General features: G+C 42.8%; 1 protein-coding gene across 4 annotated transcripts in view; it reads right to left on the minus strand.

Moving 5' to 3' along the window:
* Positions 1-8423, minus strand: part of col11a1a (collagen, type XI, alpha 1a) — an 83125-nt gene extending 74702 nt beyond the window's left edge. For 3 of the 4 annotated variants that reach the window (XM_042067698.1, XM_042067697.1, XM_042067696.1), the window contains exons 1-3: positions 8083-8423; positions 1708-1872; positions 294-507 (exon numbers count right to left, since the gene is read on the minus strand). In XM_042067698.1, the coding sequence (XP_041923632.1) occupies positions 294-507; positions 1708-1872; positions 8083-8197 (494 nt within the window). In that variant the 5' untranslated portion in view covers positions 8198-8423. The remainder of the gene's footprint in view (positions 1-293; positions 508-1707; positions 1873-8082) is intronic. The other variant, XM_042067699.1, reaches the window with a different exon arrangement.
* Between the last annotated feature and the right edge of the window lie 8279 nt (positions 8424-16702).

A 16702-nucleotide genomic window follows, 5' to 3' on the forward strand; every position in this document is an offset into this window, starting at 1 on the left:
ACAGGGAGAGAGAGAAGGAGAGAGAGACAGAGAGAGAGAGAGAGGGAGAGAGAGGAAGGGAGCAACGAGGAAAGAGAGATCAAAGAAAGAGACAGGACAGGTAGACTGGTTTGTCGTGGCTACAGGAAACACCATCAACAAAGACAGGGGCACACTAGGATGACTGTCTGTCTGGGCGCAGTCGGCTGGCCAGGCAGCCCAAAGCAAACTCATATCCTTCACTGCGTGCCATCGTCTGGCTTCGCCTGGCCTCACCTGGCCTGTCTTGACCGGCCTTTTTATATCACACTTACTTTCCATCAGCCAGGTTGAGAGTGCGGAAGAGGGGGTAGTCTTCGGGGGCGGGCTTGCCGTGCTGGTCCTCGTACAGGAAGAGGGGGGAGCGCCCCAGCTCCACGCCCAGCTGCTGGATGCCCTGCTCGCTGTAGATGGACAGCAGGAACGCCTGCAGCCCAGCCTTGGCCTTGACCGTGGCGAGGATAGAGAAGTCCTCAGGGAACACGCCGCCTGGACGTCCGTCAGACACAAACAGGTCAACCAGGAGACAGGAGAGGGGTGACAGTGCCCTTTACTACTCTAATCATTTCCTATATGACAATTTGTTAACTCTTTACATGTCTATAGTGATGGTTATGCATGTGAGATATGTGTGTATGTGTGTTATGGTTGTCTAAGCTATACTGGATGCCTAAAAATTCCATTGGGATGAATAAAGTATCTATCTATCTATCTATCTATCTATATGTATCTATCTATTCAAATAGACAATGACGTTGGTTTCTGTTGTATATGTATGTATATATGTATACCTGTATACCTCTCCATTGTATTTTATGAGTATTCCCTGAAGTATTCTGAGACAAAGTGTTATATAATAAAGCACAGAGAACAGACATGGTCCTCCTAATGTTATGAAATGTCCGTGGCTCATTACATTCCTCTCTGTGAGAGTCTTCCATTGTTTGCCTCTGCTCTCAGTCCAAACTGGAGGACAATCAATTCAGGTTGAATGAGGGGGGAAAAAACTTTAACAAGGTCTTGTTTGTATTACGTTATCTAGAGGATACCAATTTATTTGTAACGAGTATGCCAAAGCCTAAGGGGAGCTATCCAATCTCCTGCTAAGCTTCAATAAAAAAAATCATGAAGAAAAATCTGGGTGGAAATTACTAAGACACAAACAATGATGAACAGAGAGACGGTCGGTCATTTCACACTGTATTAAAATGCTACAATATTTCTGGTCTCATAAAACAAAGGAACATTGCCCTTGCATGAGGCCAAAAGCATAAAACTTTATTAGCACCAAAGGGGTTTTTAATTTTTGAACTACTATTTGAAAGAAAATCTTTCAACTGGACTCTTCTGAGCTTAGACTATTTTATGAGCTTGTATACTCCTTAGGATTCTGGACAGCCTGTGACATCTGAACAGATACATCTCTCTTTGTCATGACACTTTCCTTTTCCTATGAAAATGTCACAGCTTTATAGCCACTTTGCCCCCGAACTGGACTGCAATTCGGGACATTTCTGCCAAGCTCACTTGCCAGGGTACAATGGCCTGTTTGGGTGAAACACAGCCCTGTACAATCGAGGGGGGATGGCATCTGTTGTCAAAAGTCTTGGCAACGCTAACAAAGGCCCACATTTACAAAAGCATTGGAAGGCCACTGACAGGAAGTGAGGTAAGAGAGGTTCCACTTACCTGGGAAGAGCTGCTTGGTGGGTGCGCTGATCTGGGCCTGTTTCCCTACTCTGAAGGCTGTGTCTGGCTGCGAGGCTCGTCGGTTTGTGCAAAATCCTGTTGTTTTCCTCACTCCTTCGGGGGCATTTTGAAAATCTAATAGCTTTAGCACGTCCACTGGTTCAGCTGTAGACAGGAGTGGGTGGGGTGGGGTTGAGGGGAGAGAGAAAACAGAGACAGTGTGCTTTTAATTCTGTGCGAGTGAGTTTATTTTTAGAGGCTGGATAGCACTCATAGCATGTCTATGAAAATAATATACATTTGGAAAAAAAATCATGACCACAAAATAAAATAATAAAAAAAAACACTCCAAGGTAAGGTAATTACAAATGAAGGGTGGGAAATGTGATCCAGCAGTGCCCTACCCACATAACGAGCACACTTATGAGAAAAGTGCATGGAACAAGGTGATTTATACTCCAGACTGAGACATGTTTTCACATCAATTTCCCAGACATGTGTAGTCTGTATAAAGTATCATGTTCTTTCACATAAACCATACCCAACAACAGGACAGGTAGTTTGCCTTTAAGACCACAACATACCACAATCATATTAGATGGGTGCTTTCTCAAATACCTTAAAAGGTTAAAATCCAGGCTTTCAGTTAACTACATCCACCTAGTCAATCAGCATATATGATGACTTAATTGATTGCTGCATATTCTTTTCTTCTTCTACAATTACCACTTGAAAAACAGAATCTGTTTCTCTAAGCTGAACTCCTACAGTCTCTTGAGAAATGCCTGGTCTGGATAGCAGCTTTTACAAGTATGTCTGCTGTCTCACATGACAGGAAATATCCTCCATCTTAGCCAGAAATGAGCAGCATAACAAACAGTGTTGCCCACAGAAGGCTAGCCCTGTAACCACATCATGGATAGGTTAGGTTTACTTTGATAAGGGTCGCCGTCACCGAGCCACTTTAGTCTTTTTTTTCCCCCTGGCACACCACAACCCATTTCACCTGGTATAAGGGCCTCTCTGTCTGATCCTGCAGTTCAGCCCCTACCTCCTGTGGAGGGCCCATGAGAATGTATTAAAAATCCGGCGGCTATCAAAACAACTTCTCAGACTTCGTCCCCCTCAAACAGTGCTACTTATATGTGAAATGAAAGGGGTTGGGGAGCGGACCTGGAACGTTTCAGTGAACTGCAGAGCTTCACATCTTAAAGGATTTTTGATTTTTGAACCCACGAAAAGGTTCCGAACCACATGACCCTCGTGTGACTACTACTGACGCGCTACTACACTACACACTCCACCACAACCCAAATGTGTTTTTGTAGGGACAGAACCAGGATTGCCGACCCGGATTGTCTGAAAGGGTTCACTCTCTTAGATAACTGTTTAGATTGGCACACAGGGCTAAACCATTCCCAGTTTTCATCCACTGTGCTCCGTATGTGTGGGTCGTGTGAGAGGGGGAAAAATGTTTGATTTCCTTCTGGACACACTTTGGCATACATTCCAGTTTTTGCCGGGGATAAGCAAACTATAACAAGCCATTTCATTATAGTCAGTGGACCTTGAGAAGAAAATATGCCCTAGCTCAACATGAACCATTTCTATTTTCTACTACTTCGGCACATATAAGGGATTTCTGGAAACTCTCAGAACTGTTCCTTCCTATTGCTCAGAACTAGTTACTGTGCCGTCTTCTATATGTCCTACTCTCTCTGCATGTGTTGGTGTGTTCTATGGAGTGCACTGTCTCTCTACTGGCTGGGGAATGAGGATGCTCCCTGAGTCTGGCTTTGATTTACAGTTCCCATTGAGTCACTGCCCTGAGGGGCATGTGGGGAAAGTGCTGATCTGTCCATTCTTTCTCTCTGCATCGCCCTCTCTCCTTCACCCACTTCTATCACTCTCTCCCTATCTTACTTACTCCCATCACCTCTCTCTTTCTTTCTCTCTCTCTCTCTCAAAGTCTGAAACTCTCCTTTCTTCTTTCAGTCTCCTTATTTCCCCCCGTCGCTCTACCTCCATTCTTAATGTGCTCTCCCTTCCTCCCTCTATCCCTTCTCCTCTCTCTCTCTCTCTCTCCCTCTCCCTCACTCGCTCTCTCTGTTTCCCTGGCGTGCATGATGAATGCATTAGAGGCAGCGGGCCCCCCAACCCTGACATCTGCAACTCCTACAGAATCTCCTACAGTTGCCCACCAGGGACAGGCCACATGTGTCTCAGGAAGAGAAGGAGAACAGGAGGAGCTTTTAAACATATACCACAGAGAGGAAAAGGAGGGAGGGTGGCAAGAAGGCAGCGGGGGGGGGGGGGAAAGAAAAAAAAGAAAGAAAATACGAGGCCTAACTGTAAAAGACTAACATTTTGGCCCGCCTGACTCTTGTAGTTAAACGGGCAAAACTTGGGGAGGGGGACACAAGAGCTGAGCCCCAACTACCCATCCGAATGTGGCTTACGGTCCTTTCAGAGGTTTGAAAAGCAGTGGTCTGCTGCGTTTATTCTTCAGCCTATACAAAAAGGGAATCCTCTTTGTGGTAACCCGCTACGAGTGGCCATTCAGCGAGCGATCACCCTTAACCCCATTCAGTGGGAGTCGCTCACGCCCTCAGACAGAGAGAATGGCCAGAGAGAGAGAGAGAGAGAGAGAGAGAGAGAGAGAGAGAGACGGGGTGAAAAAAATAATAATAATCCTGACCATAAAAAATAACACAGAAAGAAAAAAAAAAACAGTACACTGTGAAACAGGGGCACAATCGCTGACCGCTTGCTTTTATATATTGTGAAAGGTTCCACGGCCACTGGGGCTGCTGGACCGGAGGTGCGGATCTCTAAAGAGGCCACTGTATCCCGGGCCCTCATCCGTTCCAGATGTGGCTCTGCAGCCAGAGGACGACCTTGTCAGGGAGGTGCTGAAAAAAAAAAAAAGCAGGAGCCCCACCCCCCCGCCCCCACCAAATCCATTAGAAGGGCCAAATGAGTGTGTGCGGTCTTCAGGGGAGTGCATCTTATGGATGGGTGTGACATGGCCCGCTTGGCCACTGCACAAACAGACCGCGATCAGACGTAGTCTTTCAGCCGTATGGGCCTGGGTGGGGTGGGGCCGCTTGGAGGGAGGGACAGACCTTTTGGAGAAAGGAAATCTGCATATCCATGATGAGATCATGCATGGGGCCCCTGCTACGGATAACTTCTTTTTTGGGGGGGGGGGTATACACCCTCAACCCCCCCCCCCCCCCCCCACACAATAAAAATGCAAACTGATAGGGTGATGGGGTGGGATGGGGTAGGAAGTTGGGGGTGAGGGGAGGGGTAATCCGTCCCGTCGGTAGATATGCTCTGATTTAATGCCTGTCATGTTAACAGAGGCGGGGAGATCATCACGGCAACATTAAAAGAGACGAAGGGGTAGTACCAGAGGCCGGTACACGCTCCGACATGTGTGACCGCTGACAAAGGGCCAGGGACAGGCAGTTTTTTCCCAGATGTTTTTTTTTTCTCTTTTCTCTTTCTTCTGGGTGCGTGTGCGCTCGTCTCCAGGAGGAGAAGCTCACAGCTGTGGAGGGGCACAGAACAGGACCGCTTCTGGTCGGCTCCTGTCAGACACTAAATCACTTTTTCCAAGGCTGAGATCAGCAAGGACGGAGAGGCTACCTTTTCACCTGCAGCTCCCTGAGACTCTAATAATGTATTCAGTCAGAATCCCCCCTCTCCCTCTCCCCTCTCATACAGGCTCACACTCTTCCTCTCTCTCTCTCTCTTTTTTTCACACTCCCTCACCACCAAAGCCACTCGGTTCTCTGACCTCTCGCTGCTTGAACAGACCTGCTTTATGCCAGTGCCACTCTGGAAACTTCACAAGAGGAAAATGTTCATGTGTGCAATTTACATCCACTATTTTTATTCTATTCTCTCTTTCCCAGGGCCCTAAAACAGAGCCAAGGCACACAACTGTATTTCTTTAGTGCACGTCCAGCTTGGATGTCCATATATGCTGCTATTACAAGACCTTACATGCGTATACATCATGTAATTATGGTAGGTCTCATATTAGAAAACTTGGAGAGAGATGCAGAGCGACTGCCAAAAAAGCATATGCTCTATAATTTACAAACAAACACATGTTGTCTAGTTGGGTACTGTGGCAGGAAGCCACAGAGGAGGAGAAAAAAAAGGACTAGAAGAAAAAGTCAAACAAAACTCCATTTTAGAACCTGAGCGGCCCGGCCTTTCGAGCCGAAAAATAGCATGAGATTTGTGAAATGCGAGCATTGTTTAAAGGAATGCGCATCAGTGGAATCTAAGCCCCAGGGGCTGGAGGAACGTGTCTGTACACTGCAGGCCCTACGGGACATCTAGCAGAAATGCCTTCATGTGCAATAAAGCCCACCTCCGTACATAGGATACATACATACTTTCATATATATATATATATATATATATATATATATATATATAAAGAAGTATTTTAATTACACAGTAAAAAAAATGCACAAATGATTAGGGAAACTAAACAGCCATATTTGGCTGCTGAGAAATCAATGCAAAGAACAAACTGTTCAAACTGGTCTTAATTAATGTTGTCCGAAGTATGTCTGACTATGTATAAACTCAATACTGTAATGTCAATGTTCAAGTAGAGTTGCTTAAATGGGCCTACTATAATAACTTTGTTTTTGTCATTCTAATATCAATCAACTACAAACAGATCTTTAATCAGTGGAAAACGTAAATGGAGCTTTTTGTTTATTTTTGTGAGCCATTGTTGCTAGTTTGTGTGACTCAGCCTCTGTTGTGGGACCAGTGTAACTAGGCCTATATGCTGGCCTGCCCTTTGAAGACACTAAAATAATAGGGATGAGCAAAGAAGACCATCATCAAATAAGAGCACAGTACTTAGAGTGGAAGCATTCCCACCAGTGAATCGAGGAAAGCCACTGAAGGGGCAACGCTGCGTTGTGGAGACACACTTGTGTAAAAATCCACGAAGAGGGTAAAAAAGCGCTCAGAGTTACTGAAGCCCCCTCTTGGGCTTCGGTGTGGACTAGGGCTGTACGGAGATAGGGTATCTGTGTTGGATGGCAGTGCAGTTCACCCGCAGACCAGGGGCGCACTTTTCACAGACCGAGCGGGGCGCTGTAGGCACTACTGACTTTTACAGCCACCAGAAACTCCTAAAATCAGCAGCTTGAAAGGGAATGGTCATCGGCCATGGAAAAAAGGACAGGGGGGGGGTCTTTGGCAGTTATAACCAGGCATGTTGTGTTATTAAAGAAATGTATACCATACTTTATTTTCTTTGTCAGGCAGCATAACTCATTCCCAGCAGGAGTTAGATATGAGCATAGTCACCGATCAACTGCTTTAGAATTACTATATTCACCATACATTGATAGAGAAGGACATATTCAGCCAATACACGTTTAAATTAGTAACTCAATGTATTGCTCTTGAACTGTCTTCCACGGTTAAATAGGCTAAGCCCCCAGGACTCCAAACTCTGCCTACCACAGAAACAAAAATGCAATTAGCCTAATACGCCAATTAAGCTTTTACTTTTTATTTTTAATTCACATAGCGTCGTTTGGATGGCTACACTGAACTAAATTAGTGTTAACATTTCGTCCCCCTAAGTCATGATTAAACTTGTCAAGCAACTTCCCAAAGGTTGCAGAATTGTTTTTTACCAAACTGTGAGGCAGCGATCTAAAACCCTGCGGAATTCCACCCTGCTAGCCGTGTCCACACACACCTAACGGACCACCAGTTCAAACAAAGAGTTTTTTCAGCATAAATCTTAAAAGCCGTCTCTGTGTAACCTCTTGGACACATTCTTTTTAGGTTTCCTCGCGACTGCCGAGTGCAACTCAAGAGGCACTAATAGTCTGTCCTAATACAATAAATGAAGTTCAAAGTAAACCAGTAGAATAATCCCCAGTCAACAAACCAAGTCATGCGTAAAGCCTGTGTGAGCCAATGCTTAGTCATTATTTACAGTTTCATATGTGAACCAAAACTTGAATATGCTAGGCAACGCCATATACGCGCTACCACTAAGATAAGGTTTGAGAGCATGTGGTAAAACAAAATCTTAGTTTTCATGTGGCATGCTTGCCATTGACTCTATTGTTGCTTTTTACTTAGAGGGATTCCACAGGCTGCTGAATTCATCTCTATGGACAGCTGTAGTGTCAGTAGGTCACTCGCATTTGCGAGCGAGTGATCCGAAAAAGTTACTCATACAAATGTTGCCAAAATCAGTCCCATATCCGTCACCATGACGGAGCAGCATACAACTACAGTGCCTTCCATCTGGCTGACGGTCCCTGCACATTTTTGTTTCACAATAACTTTGTTAACCTGATCTTTTCTTACCTGCTCTGACACTTGCAGCCTCCAGAAGGAGTGTTAAAGTGATGAGAACGGTTACAGGGGAATCCATAAGCCACCTTTTCGTTTTCCACCTTGTGGACCACCTTTGCATCTCCATGATCGGCGCCCACAAATGTGAACAAAACTGGGCGACCTCAAGTTATTTTAAATGATGTCCCTTCCACAATCCCAAACGCAACGGATGAGTTCTACACAGCCATAAGTGAGGGGTATTTTGTTTCTTCGCACTGCCAGTCCAGGCCCCTCCGATCTTCCTTTCCTGAGCCCAGCCTTCAGACTGAAGGTACTTGGGCTTTAATCAAAATGCACTGAGCATTCGATACCCAAGAAGTCACACCGTCAAGGGGCTGGGCAAGCACCACAAACCAGACCCACGACTACAGGAAAATGACAAGGGAAAAATCCTGATTAGCAAATCACGGTGCTTGAAATTTGTGTTGGGATCCTCCCATCAGTTTTACAGAGCTAACCAAGTGTTGCCTCCGCGTCCCTCCGCAGATCGGCGTCAATTTTCTCGAAGTGTCCTGGGAATGAGACGACTGACAAGAGAGTGAGAGACCAAATAGGCATTTAAGCAATCCGCACTTTGTCAATAGGAGGAATGAACGCTGCGCATTGTCTAATATACCGACGCAGGTTCGGCTTGGGTCATAGGTACCCCATTTTTATGCCACAATGAAAGGCAGTGTACAAGTTGTCGGAGAACGTTGGACACTTGACGGATACCTGAACTCAATTCGCACTCTAAACGCAACTTTTCCTGGGCGTTTGCAGCTCGGTGCAAAGTGGAGTGAAATTAAACAAAGGACTCTTTATTCAGCCTGTTGATCAAACTGCATTTCGGTTGTTTTTTTTCTAGTCTTTATCCGCAAACACCAGTGTTTTTGTTTTAAAATAACTTATCATATTGTTTATATTTTTTTCATGGACACCAGATTTGACCAATGTTTTCTGTATAACGGAAAGAAATGTTCCCCTTGCCCCAAAGTCTTATATATGGATCACATATGAGCTAACTTTTTATAGATCAACCCCCATCGCATGATGTGTGAGCATGCAAAGGTTAACCGACCCAGAGCTATTTCCTCTCTGCCCCCATCACAATAACCATAAGCCTCTAGATCAGTTTAGCTCAGGTAGAACCATCTGAGGTCCACCTGGACAACTGAGATTGTCTCTACATCTGTTTTTACATTACCACACATTCACTTATGACATCACACATAAAAATGACATGGACCTGAACTGAAGTGAACTAAAAAGAGCTGTACCTGGCTGCAAGTTTACCTCACCTGCCCACTGACCCCAATAAACCTCAAAGGTGTGCATGACTCCAGGCATCCATGTTGAATGGTTCAGCTGTCAAGGTGAGAATGCTTTCGGCATCAAAGAACACCTCCAAATGAAATAAACGGTTGCAGGCAGCATGTTTTGGCCCCATGCATTAGTTTGTCTCAACACCTGACAAAACTTGGCTCCTTTGCATAAATATGGATATTAGTCATGTTCCTCTCCTTGAATTGACCCGACCGACACTGTTATACATGACTACTTACAAGTGTAACAGAACATGATCCAAGCACACAACTGTTGAAGAAGGGAACACTTCAAAGCCTTCAGAAGGACACCCTTCAATGATTTTGGTATGATTATTGGATGTCTGAGCGTACCACAATCAAAAGAAAAGACTGAAGCAAGTTTGAATACTGATGAGTGTTAGATATACAACTTTACGATCTATAATACAGTGTGGATTTGAAGAGGACATGTCTGTTAATAAGGTATGAAAAGATGAACATAATGACAATGTAATTGCAATGGAGTGTAAACAGATCGTCTGTAGTATAAATGCTTCAGCCAGGTTTTCACATTGAGTGAGGGCCTGTGAATGGACCGCGGGCTGCCAAAGTGAGCTGGCCATACATCTTGTATGGGAAAAGCCGCAAGATCATTCTCACTGGTTACTAACTTCCTCCTGGACTCAGTGCAACACACTGCAATAAATACAGCACTGATATTGAGCTACTGCTGGCAAAATGGAACAGTTCCATTCAGAGAAAATTCAAGGCATGTGTGAAGCATAAAACATGTTTTTTTTTTACGGAGCATGGATTGTGCAATATTTTTCTAGTGTGGAGGGATTGTCCCAAGTGAATCTGTAATTATGTGTGGAACGATATTTAAGACCATGTATTTAAAATTTGCAATTCCTGCAAATTTGGGCCATTGTTGGACTGCACTTTTATTTACTGGAATTATCCTGTTGATTTCAGGGAATAGGAGGACAGTTATAATGAAGTTAGCAGAAAACGTGTTTGTCCTGTTCACAGAAATAAATCCCCATTGTATGTTGAAGTTGTATTACATCACCATACAGTACACACACTCTATTTTTCTGCCTTCAGCACCAATTTCATTTAAGTCTATTCTTAAACGATAAGCTCATATTTCCTCATTAACTTTACAAAACATATACAATACTAGTAATACAATTAACCTCCTCCTTCAACATGTATTGGCTTCATATATACTGCTCAAAAAAATTAAGGGAACACTTTAATCATACACTGGATCGGAACTCTGACACTGTTTGGTTCTGAGCACAAGTAAAGCTTTTGAGGCGAGTGTTTTATTTTGCAAGAACTGTCAGGTATTCTGTGAATGTAGTTTGAGAATGGAGGAAAGGGTGGAAGGTTTCAAAAAATGTGTTTTAACAACTGTGGAAAACTGTAAGTGTTCCCTTAATATTTTTGAGCAGTGTATTTGGGATAGTTTCATTAAAGGGTCAAACTATATAATGTGGACTGACTTTGACTAGGTCAGTGGGAGAGCGTGGCATAGTTGACATTCATTTCATTTCATTCATGTTTTGGTGAGGTCTGCTGTAGAAATGAGACGTGTGGCCACTTTATGAATGAATGGATTGAGAAGTAAGCTTGCTTTGGAATGTGGCTTGAGCAGCACCAGATTAACTTATATTTACAGTGTGTATGTGGGTGGGTGGGTCGGTTAGTTGTGTGTGTATGGGTCTGTGCGTATGTGTTTGTGTGGTGTGTTTGTGTGTGTGTGTGTGTGTGTGTGTGTGTGTGTGTGTGTGTGTGTGTGTGTGTGTATGTGTTAGTGTGTCAGTGTGTATGTGTCAGTATGTGTGTGTGTGTGTGTGTGCGCGTGTGTGTGTGTGTATGATGTGTTACAAAGACCCCTTACACCTGGTACTAAAAACATATTGAGATGACAAAAGCCCTTAGATTAGATACTGTCAAGTAACAACATACTGATCTCAACATATTTATTGAGAGCTGAACATTCATCTAGTAAAGGCAAGGAACACTTGCAAGAGTAATCAACCCCCCCCCCCCCACACACACACACACACACACACACACACACACCCCTCACACACACACACACACACACACACACACACACACACACACACACACACACACACACACACACACACACACACACACACACACACACACACACACACCACCACAGCCCATGAAGAGAACTATGCAACATAACATTATGCTCCTCCATTTTAACACTCCATGCTGTTTTTCCTATTAATTGCCGGAAATAAGGGAAGAGATGAACAAGCACAATTACTTCAGGTCTGCTGACAATGGCTTCCGTCCAGTTTCCCACTGTGAGGTGGGACCTAAGCCATGGTAATTAGACTCATTTAACAAGCACTTATGTATGCCTCAGGACATGACTTATCTTCTCCAAGTCCCCTGTGCTACTGTAGCTGAAGCTATATGGATTACACGTGATGTGGACAAATCAGGGGGTATGGAGATGCATTTTCATAAAGACCTGTAATCTGCCATGCGGTTGAAAAACGAGAACGCAAAAAAAGTCATCTGGTGATGGATATGCGATTTGAGGTCTACTGGACGCGTGCACAAAAGTCAAGTAGGTCACTCATCGTTGTGTATATGTCTGTCCAACAGTAACTATATAACTAAAACATCAATAGGGAGTTGACTCCCTGTAATTACACCACATGAACCTTTATGGCATTCTGTACACTTGCTGCTATAGTGATGCCTTTCAAGGGTTCATCTTCAATTTCATGCAGAAAATACATGTCCTCACAACCATATGATTAAGCAACAAAGCAGTCTGCCAAGTAGCTGCGCAGCAGGAAAGTATCATTATTCTATAATTAGTGTCTGGGAGGTTGAGAGGCGCAGCTCTTTGAAGCCAAAATCTCTTATTTTCCAATGAAGTTTAATCTGACGTATTCTTGGTTAACAAGGTCTTAATAATTAAATCATTAGGTGGAATTAGTCATGTTTGGTTTTTTATATGGGTGTAGCACACTACGCAAACCATAGTTCAAATTTAGTGTGACTTGCGTTCTCCATCCAGAGGCGTTTTCTAGGATATTCTTATCTCTAAATCCTCTCTATATTTGCGAAGTCACAAGATATTAATTTCATGTCCTGCGCATGAATGGGCTGCCTTTGATGCTGTGAGTTGCTATGATCTCTGTCTGCATAAATCATCAGAACTCGGACTTGACACTGAGCCTGACACATGTGTTCCCTAACATGTTTGTAAAGCACATGTATTGGTCCAAAATGATAATTTTTCAATTTGTCTTGTTAGTGGTTTAAGGTTACAGTTTTTCTCAGTCGCTTTGGTGCTTTTCTCAGATCAGAATGAAAATTCTCATCACATACAAACATACATATCTCATTACATACAAAATTGGTGAACTAGTTATCAAATTCTGTCACAATGCTGTAGAATTGCAAAGAGCATATACAGTAAAACTGTGAAACGTACATATTCAGTGTCTTGTACTCACTTACTCCCCTAACTACAGCAATTTGTAACTTCACTGTAGTTTTCAAATGGCTGTACAAGTACTGTATAGTGCTGTCTTACTGTAAGCATTTTCAGGTAGTGTCACCGAGTTCTGACCTTTTTTGCATGGGAAAAAACTGAGAGCAAACTGTCATAATGAAAACATGACAAAGCCATTTGACTATCTTGTTCATAAACGACGGTGTCAAGACTTCTCATTTTGATGACACTGGCAGTTTCATTGACATAAATACTTGCAAGTGACATGCTTTTGCAGGTTATCCACTAGGTTTTGCAGTTTGCACTAATTGTTTTGAGAAGTGCACTAACTGCTGTGCAAATGTTACTACTGTAGTGACGTGAGAAAAGCACCAAAGCGATTGAGAAAAAACTGTAACTACTTACAGTAAACAATTCCAGGCTGTGTCACTTCTACTGTGTCTTTCAGGAAGAAATCTGACATTAGATGAATGGTAGGAAATAGGAACAGATAGGAAATATTGTCAATCTCATCCCTATGCTGTTAAGAAAGAATGGATCTTAGATAGATAGATAGATAGATAGATAGATAGATAGATAGATAGATACTGTAGATAGATAGATAGATAGATACTTTATTGATCCCCAAGGGGAAATTCAAGGAGCTATGGAGCTGTCTTGGTAATAAATCAGTATACATCTCTTTTGTACAACAAAGGCTTCTCAATTTACCAGCACGAGTGGACTTTCAGAGGCACAGGCAGTTAAATAAGACAAACTACTGTATTACTATGTTCCATGTGAAGCCTGGACTTGTTACTCAGAGGGGCAGAGTATCACATCTCTCTCCCCTTACTTCTGAAGACGAGGAGGGTCCTATCATCTCTTGAGCTGTTAAGCATTTGACCTTTGACTGGAAGGAACAAAATCTTGGCTTTTTAAATGACCCATGCTTAAGCAGTAGGAGAGAGAAGATCACTCATCCACATGTATCTTCAAATGAATTCATGAAATTAATGATGGGGAAAGGATTAATAGTTAAAAACAAACAAACATCTAAAAGAAACACTACTAAATTGTTTTAGACATGAGTCATGACTATATTAAATGAGTCCATGCAGTCCTTCTCTAACAAGTTGCACAACACCTTTTTTTTTTTTTTAAAAAGCCATTGAGTTACTCTCTCTTTTTTCCTCTCGTGTGTGAGTTTGACCCAATGTGGTATCGTAAGAGAAGCACTTTTCACAGACATACACTAGTTAGCTAGCAGCCACAGTCTGTTAGTGTCCACACTTCCAGGTCCCTGCCGGAGCATAAAGACTTCTTTCACTCACAGACACAGACCAGGAGAAACTCTGCTGCTGGTCAGAGCTTGCTGTGCCTTAATTCTAAGACATTTTTAACAGATGAGTCAGTTGAGGCAAAAGATGATAAAATCAACATATTACATTGCTATTTGCAACTGAGCTCAGGGAAAAAAAACATAGACATTCTAAACCCCCTGTCTGAATAAGGTTGAAAGTGGCGCAAAGGCCCAGCCTGTCACCGGGTGCATTCTGACACTGCAAACCCTCTATTTTCCTTGCGGTCTACCCATACTGTGCACCAGAATTAACATCGGTTAAAGGGTGCTTCCATTTTGAGAATGCCAACACAGGCTTATAATGTGCACGGCGCTCCTGGTTGCAACCAAGGGGTGATTGCTGCTAACTTTATTTAAGTAAATATACATAATTATCACGCAAATAAGCAGAGAGTCTTCAACTGAAATAGGATTGTACACAGACAGTATAACTACCATTTTTCAGAAATGAAAAAGGATTTATTTTTTGTCTTAGTTTTGTTGTGATCCTCAAATTGCTCTGATGAACCAACTATGTTTACATTTGAATTGTGTTTAACTGCTTATTGTCTGATCAAATTCCCATCTATCATCACTGGACCATCAAAAATTAAAATTTCACCTCTCTAATATTTCATACCACATTTCAATAAAGAATCCAGAATAAGAAGGGTAGAAAGAAGACTTGTTGTGTCTTGTATGTGTCGTGTGTGTGTGTGTGTGTGTGTGTGTGTGTGGGCAATGGTTAAAGTGGGATTTGGCAGGTGGGGAAACCCTAAAATCCAGTGTCGGTGCAATAGGAAAAAATGATTCATATTGGACAACATATTGAGTAGAGTATCGTGGTGTAGCAATACATTTTGCACAAGAATAGCTAGCTTCTTGATCACCTCTGTACACATGAAAAAATTAACTAACCATTTATTTTAACAATATCATCACGCTATATCGTTGGTGTGAAAGAATATATTTATCATTAATTTATCTGAGGTGGCGGAACTGCGTTCCTCCCCGTTCCCCCCTACTTTAACCCCTGTGTGTGGGTGTCTTGTATGTGTCGTGTGTGTCTGTGTGTGTGTGTGTGGGTGTCTTGTACAGTATGTGTTGTGTGTGTCTGTGTGTGTGTGTGTGGGTGTCTTGTATGTGTCGTGTGTGTCTGTCTGTGTGTGTGTGTGTGTGTGTGTATGTGTGTTAAAAAATGGTCTTGAACATCAACATGGCAAGCTATAGACATATATGAACGTCATCTATTACCAACCGTCTAGTATTTCCAACCTTTTACGTGTATGTGTCACTTAAAGGGCCCCTGCCACACAAAACCGTTTTTACTTGTATTTTTAAAAATATGTTAGGTCCATATGTGTTTGTGCTATGTCGTGAATGTGAAAATGAACAGCTACCTCCTCTGCCAGCTCTAGCCACTGAAACGAAAAAGGCGGAGAAATCAGGTAATTTGCAAAAGATCTTCAGTTTGATGGAAGCGATTGAGCTCAGTTGAGACCGTGCCCACAAAATTCGTTTTGCTCTGTGACAGTTTTCATAGGCCTATGCAAGGATGGCTGAATGTCAACGGGCTAGTGCGCTATGCACGAATAGAACTTCAACAATGCATTTTGCCCAAGAACCCATACTTGAGGATCAAATGGCTTCAGTTTATTTTTTGGAACAATGCCACAGGCTTTGCAAAAAGGTTGCTGTAAAAGCCAGTAGGCTATACCATCGCGGCAGTCTACGACCAGTGCCCAGTCCGGAAGTAAAACGTTATTGTCAACTCAAGGAAGTCCTATGTTATACAGGATTAATGCACTCACTAGCCTAGCTGGTTTAATGCCCATTTGGACAATGCTAGCACTCGCTAGCCAAGCTAAGTTCATGCCATGAAGCGAAAATTAGTTGATAACAGCTACCATCGCGGCAGTCTACGACCAGTGCCCAGTCCTCAAGTAAAAGGTTATTGTCAACTCAAGGAAGTGTTATGTTATACAGGTTTAATGCTCTCGCTGGCCTAGCAGGTTTCATTTATTCCCATTTGGACAATGCTAGCACTCGCTAGCCAAGCTAAGTTAATGCCATGAAGCTAAAGTTAGTTGATAACGGCTGTCATGTTATGGACGAAACCGACTAGCTGTTAGCCAATCAGAGTCAGCTTAGCTTGTTGAATATTAATGAGAACTGGGGCAGGAGTCTTCCTGCAGGCTTTCAATAATGCGCTAGAATGGCTTGAAACAAGGTAAACAAAGCATGTTTTCCACAAAAAATGAAAAATGTTACAGAATCCATGGTAGAACTTCAGACATTACCACAAAGTAATGAAATACGTGTGGCAGGGCGACTTTAATATTAATTTCTATACAATCCAAGATGGCGGATTCATAAAGAAACGCAAGCACCCACACCATAAGTTTATCTAAATTAGATATGTACCAAAGATTACATTTCACCATGACTCGAAGAGCTGTA

Source organism: Alosa sapidissima, chromosome 17, assembly GCF_018492685.1.
Source record: "Alosa sapidissima isolate fAloSap1 chromosome 17, fAloSap1.pri, whole genome shotgun sequence".
Taxonomy (NCBI): domain Eukaryota; kingdom Metazoa; phylum Chordata; class Actinopteri; order Clupeiformes; family Clupeidae; genus Alosa; species Alosa sapidissima.